The sequence below is a fragment of the Myotis davidii genome, unplaced genomic scaffold (assembly GCF_000327345.1).
Source record: "Myotis davidii unplaced genomic scaffold, ASM32734v1 scaffold394, whole genome shotgun sequence".
Lineage (NCBI taxonomy): Eukaryota > Metazoa > Chordata > Mammalia > Chiroptera > Vespertilionidae > Myotis > Myotis davidii.
In genome coordinates this window covers 185,285-191,458 of record NW_006287548.1, presented here as the reverse complement: position 1 = coordinate 191,458, position 6,174 = coordinate 185,285, and the positions used below count along the sequence as shown (strand labels likewise).

The 6,174-nt window shown below is 39.6% G+C and overlaps 1 protein-coding gene across 3 annotated transcripts in view; it reads right to left on the bottom strand.

Moving 5' to 3' along the window:
* NBEAL1 (neurobeachin like 1) overlaps positions 1-6,174 on the bottom strand; it is a 116,023-nt gene that overhangs the window by 42,773 nt on the left and 67,076 nt on the right. For all 3 annotated transcript variants that reach the window (XM_006759395.2, XM_015561106.1, XM_015561107.1), the window contains one exon: positions 3,426-3,583. In XM_006759395.2, the coding sequence (XP_006759458.1) occupies positions 3,426-3,583 (158 nt within the window). The remainder of the gene's footprint in view (positions 1-3,425; positions 3,584-6,174) is intronic.

The following is a 6,174-nucleotide window of genomic DNA, read 5'->3' as shown; positions in this document are numbered from 1 at the left end:
CCCATCACTAGGACATCCCCTGAGGGCTCCCAGTATGTGAGAGGGGGCAGGCTGGGCTGAGGGACCCCCCTCCCCCCAGTGCACAAATTTCGTGCACCATGCCCCTAGTCTAAATATAAAAGCCTAAGCAACCATTTGACCATCCAACTAGTAGCTATGCCACACACTGACCACCAGGAGGCAGATGCTCAATGCACAGGCATGGAATCATGGAACAGACTGATGAATCTCAGAGGGAAAAGGAGAGTGGGGAGGGCAGGAAGAGATTAACCAAAGATCTTATATGCATACCAGAGGCCCGGCTGTGCACTGGTAGGGTCCCTCAGCCTGGCCTGTGGGGACTGGGTTGAAACCAGCAGTCTGACATCCCACAAGGGGTCCCAAATTGCAAAAGGGCACAGGCCAGGCCAAGGGACCCCACTGGTGTATGAATCCGTGCACAGGGCCTCTGGTACATCTAATAAGGTTCTATTATTGAGACTATAAAGAAAACTCTTACAACTCAAGCACAATAAGCCAAACAATACAATAAAAAAATAAGGCAAAGGACTTGAATAGAGATTTCTCCAAAGAAGATATATACAACTGGCCAACAAGTACATGAAAAGATGCTCAACTGTCATTAGTCATTAGGTAAATGTCACATCATAAGGCCTCATACTTCACACCTAATTGGACAGTTAAAATTAAAAACTCAGAAAACTGCAAGCGCTGGTAGTGTTGTAGAGAACTGGAATGCGCAAGTACTGCTAACAGTCTGGCCTCCTTCTGCAGGAGGTGACCAGGAGGGCTGATCAGGGGACAGCGCCGCCCCCATCACCCCGCTACTGCTGCCACCACCAGTGACCTCCCTCTGCGGGAGGTGACCAGGCAGGCCGATCAGGGGACGGGCACCGTCACTGCTGCTAGCCTCCCTCTGCAGGAGGCAACCGGACCAATCAGGGGAAGGCACCGCCCCCATCACTCCGCTGCTGCTGCCACCGCTGGCCTTCCTCTGCGGGAGGTGACCAGGTGGCCTATCAGGGGACAGTGCTGGCTGATGCGGCCCCGTCCCCCAACACTGCGCCGCCGCTGCTCGCTGCCACCTACCCCCATCGCCATCCCTTCCCTCTGCCTGCTGCTACAGGCCTTGGCTGGCCTGGCACCGCCTGCTCGCTGGCCCTGCCCCCCTCCCCCACTGGTCGTTCTGCCGTTCAGTCAATTTGCATATTACGCTTTTATTATATAGGATAGCTCTTTCAGGTACTGCAGTATACTGGTCAATTTTACATTTTTGGTTATAAGTAAATGAAACAAAATCAAATTGCTTATAAGCACCTAAGACATATATTAGCTCTCATAACTTGCAAGTCTAGGAGTGCATTTGGTCTGGATGAATGCAAAGATTTGTCACAGGAATCATTCTCCCACCTCACAGACTGGGTTCTCCATATGATGGGTGACATTCTATTAGCTTAGTGATCCCAAAAGACACAGTCCTCCCTAACAGCACCAGTAGCAAAGTCTCAGGGAAGAGTAATTGCCCAACTTGAGTCAGTGGCACCTTTGTGATTAGGTGAGTTGGGAGGGCCCATATCAGAGTGGGTTCCTCACAAAAAGGAGGGGCTTTAGTACCAAGAGGAGGAAGTGGTGCTAGAGAGACAAAAATAACAGGGTTCCCTGTAGCTGGCATCCTCAAGGTAACTCTCACAACCCACAAATAATCTGAAGCCTGTTGGGATAGAACCATCATTCCCCATGGTAGTGCCTGAACTCAGCTTTCCAGAAGATTCAGCAAAAGCTCCAGATTATAATTCACTTACTTCCTCACTATCCCTTCCCCAACAAATAGATCCAGGGACACACATGCAAACTAGACCCAGTAATAGCCTGGGGTACCTAAAAACACCCCAGGATATAATGTAAATAAAATCCTCCCTTTTCTCCACATCCTCACCAGCACTTGTTATTTGTTGATTTATTGACGATAGCCATTCTGACAAGTGTGAGATGATATCTCATTGTGATTTTAATTTGCATTTTCCAGATGATTGTGATATTGAGCATCTTTTTCTATGTCTGTTGGCCATCTGTATGTTTTCTTTGGAGAAATGTTTATTTCAGGTCCTCTGCCCATTTTTTAATTGGATTGTTTTTTTTGGTGTTAAGTTGTATGAGCTGCTTATATATCTTAAATATTACATATTTCAAGCAATATACAGATCCAAAGCCATCCCTATTAAAATACCAATGGTATTCTTCTCAGAATTAGAACTAACCCTAAAATTTACATGGGACCACAAAACCCCAAATGGCCACCTCCCTTTTCTCCACATCCTCACCAGCACTTGTTATTTGTTGATTTATTGACGATAGCCATTCTGACAAGTGTGAGATGATATCTCATTGTGATTTTAATTTGCATTTTCCAGATGATTGTGATATTGAGCATCTTTTTCTATGTCTGTTGGCCATCTGTATGTTTTCTTTGGAGAAATGTTTATTTCAGGTCCTCTGCCCATTTTTTAATTGGATTGTTTTTTTTGGTGTTAAGTTGTATGAGCTGCTTATATATCTTAAATATTACATATTTCAAGCAATATACAGATCCAAAGCAATCCCTATTAAAATACCAATGGTATTCTTCTCAGAATTAGAACTAACCCTAAAATTTACATGGGACCACAAAACCCCAAATGGCCAAATAAATTTTGAGACAGAACAAAGTGGAAGATATAACTCGCCCTGATATAAAACTATAAAGCTACAATAAGCAAAACCATTTCTTACTGGTGTAAAAAGAGATATATAGATCAATGGAATAGAATAGGCAGCCAGAAGTAAATACGTGCTTATATGATCAATTAATCTATGACAAAGATGGCAAGGACATACAATGGGCAGTCTTTTCAATAAACAGTGTTGGGAAAACTGGGCAGATACATGCAAAAAAATGAAATTGAACCAATTTCTTACACCATATATAAAAATAAATTAAAAGTGTATTAAAGGCTTAAATATAAGACCTAAAATCATAAAACTCAGCAATTTTTTTCCTCCACTGTTTGTTTTCCAAAGGTCATCACTGGTAACAGTTGAGTGTGTTTCTTTCTGGTCTTAAACTGCATTTTACATATCTTGATGTTATCCCATATATTTTGAATCTTTTTTTTCCCATTTAATATCATTGAATTAACATTTTACAGGTCTTTAAACACTATAAGCCTAATTCCAATCATTCATCATATTCCAAAGAAAGGACGTATGATAACTTCACAATTAATAAAAAAAAAACCCACAAAAAACGCATACCCTGTTCTCCCATCTCTCACGTTCTTTTATAAATTGAACATTTTTTAATTGGATTGGAGAGGCCGTTGGCTTAAAAAGTTGTAGACCAAAGTTCTAAAGAAAAAGGTTACTGAATAGGTGGTATACATTCATACCTTTCAGCCCAAGGTCCCCTTTCACATGTAAGATAGATCTGTATTGTCTTCCAGCGTCTCAGAGTGGCTAACTGTTGAGTGTTAAGTTGTTTAAGCATATTATTATACCTCAAGTTCTCTTGGCGTGCTTTTCGATTAAATGGCTCCACAAAAAATTCCTGAAAGAGCAATAAATAATACCAATGAATCATATGTTTACAGGTATATTTGAAATTTTAATGCCATAGCTTTAAAAATTTGACCCAATAAAATCATATAGCAAAAGAAAGAAGCTGGTAATCAACAGGATTTTCTTATTCTTTTGGAATAATTTACTTTAATGAAGCATGGTAGGATTCTAGCCATAATCTATTGTGGGGGTTTTTTAAACTTGAGAAAATAACCAACAAGGAACCTATGTTATGAAATAAACATGTATTTTTATTTGGTCTTCTTTAATTTGTTTCATCTTCATTTTGTAGTGTTTAGCATATCGATTATGCATATTTTGTTAAATATGCATATTATGTTATGCATATTTCATTTTTTTAAGAGATACTCTAAATAGTATTTTTTTTATCCTCACCCAAGGAGTGAGGGCATTTTTTCCCACTGATTTTTAGAGAGTGGAAGGTAGAGGAGAGAGAGAAGAGAAGCATTGCTGTGAAAAAGACAAATCATTTGGTTGCTTCACACATGTGCCCTGACTGGGGATGGGATAGAACCTGCAACCCAGGTATGTAACCTTGACCAGGATATCGAACCCCAACCCTTTGGTACGTGGGCCAACATTCCAACCACTGAGCAATGCTGGCCAGGGCTACAGTATTTTTTTAAATTTCAGTTTTCAGTTTTTTATTGCTTAACATACAAAAATATGACTGAATTTTGTGTATTGATCTTGTGTTCTGCAATCTTGCTAAAGTCATTAATTATAAGAAATTTTCAGTAGATTCCTTAGAATTTTCTACATAGAAAATCATGTTATCTGCAAATAGTTGTATTTCTTCTTTCCCCATGTAAATGTCTTTTATTTCTTTTTCTGTTATTACTGCATTTGCTAGGACTTATGAAGCAACAGTGATTAGGAACAGTGAGGGGAGACATTCCTGCCTAGTTCTCTATCTTCTTTATCCTATAGGAAAGCACTGTTAGTTGTTCACCCTTAAATACAAAATTAGCTATAGGATTTCTGTAAAAATTTAGGTACTTCCCTTCTGTTTCCAGCTTGCTGAAAGCTTTGATCACAAACGGATGTTAAATTTTGTCAAATACTTCTCCGCATCTGTTATTTGATCGTGTATTTTTTTCTTGATAAGTATGCTAGTGTGGTCCATTATATTGATTGATTATCAAATGTTGAACCAGCCTTGCATTCCCAAGATAAACTCTAACCTGGTGGTGATATATTATTTTTTCATACATTGCTGTATTTGGTTTGCACCAATGTTCCAGAGCGACAATGGTCTGTAGTTTTCTTGTACTATTTTGTATGATTTGAACAGGAGGGTAATATTGCCCTCGTATAATGAGCCTCTTGCACGCCCCCTACTGGGGATGTGCCCGCAACCAAGGTACATGCCTTGACCAGAATCAAACCTGTGACGGTTCAGTCCGCAGGCCAACACTCTATCTGAGCCAAACCGGATAGAGCTGGTCCCACTTTTCTATTTTTGAAGAGATTGTGAGGAATTGCTGTAATTTCTCCATTATGTTTGGTAAAATTTGCCAGTGAAACAACCTACTTCTGAAGTTTGCCCTTTTGGAAGTTGTTTGTTTATTTGTTTTTACCAATAAATTCAATTATCTTTAACATGCAGAAGACTATCCCCAGGTTATCTACTTATTTCTGTGTTAGTTTTGGAAATTTGTATTTATCAAGAAATTGATTCACTTCATTTGTCATGTCATTTATGTTCATACACTGCTTTGTAGTAATCTTTTATTATCATATTGACATCTGTGAAGTCAGTGATAATACCTCCCCTTTTATTCGGGTATTGGCTATTTTTCATTTTTCTTTTTTTGCTTTGTAAATCTGGCCAGAAATTTATCAATTTGATTGATATTTTGAATAACTAGATTTTGGTTTCATTGATTTTCTCTGTTTTTCTACTTCCAATTTCATTGACTTAGAGACTAATTTAATTAGATTACTTTTCTTTTTCTAGCTTAAGGTGGAAACTTAAATTATTAATTTAAGGGCCTACTTCATGCTACAAATTCCCCTCTAAGCACTGATTTATATCCAGACTCCTTAGAGAAACCTACTATCAGCTTAATAGGCTTTTTACATAATCACTACTAAATTTTTGTTACTGATCAATGTTTTCCTTCCAATTCTGAAATAACTGTAGACAATTAGACATACTATTTGTTTTCAAAGTTCAGGCTTGTCATTACTTGAAATCAACATTAAAAAAAAAAAACACTAGCGGAAAACCAAGATGGCGGCATAGGTTAACGCCGGAGATTGCTGCCTTGAACAACCAAATCAAAATACACCTAAAAGACGGAACGGACATCATCCAGAACCACAGGAAGGCTGGCTGAGTGGAAATTCTACAACTAGGAGGAAAGAGAATATCATACCCAGACTCGGAGGAGGCGCAGTGCTGAAGTGAAATATTCAGGTGCGGAGTGCGTGCAGAGCGGGCTGGCAGCGGAGAGCGCGGTTGGCGTTTTCAATCGGGAGGGAGTTTCAGACTCTGAGCTCCAGATCCGGGCAAGTCTCTAGGGACCCTGACTCAAACGGGAGAAGCAAGACTGT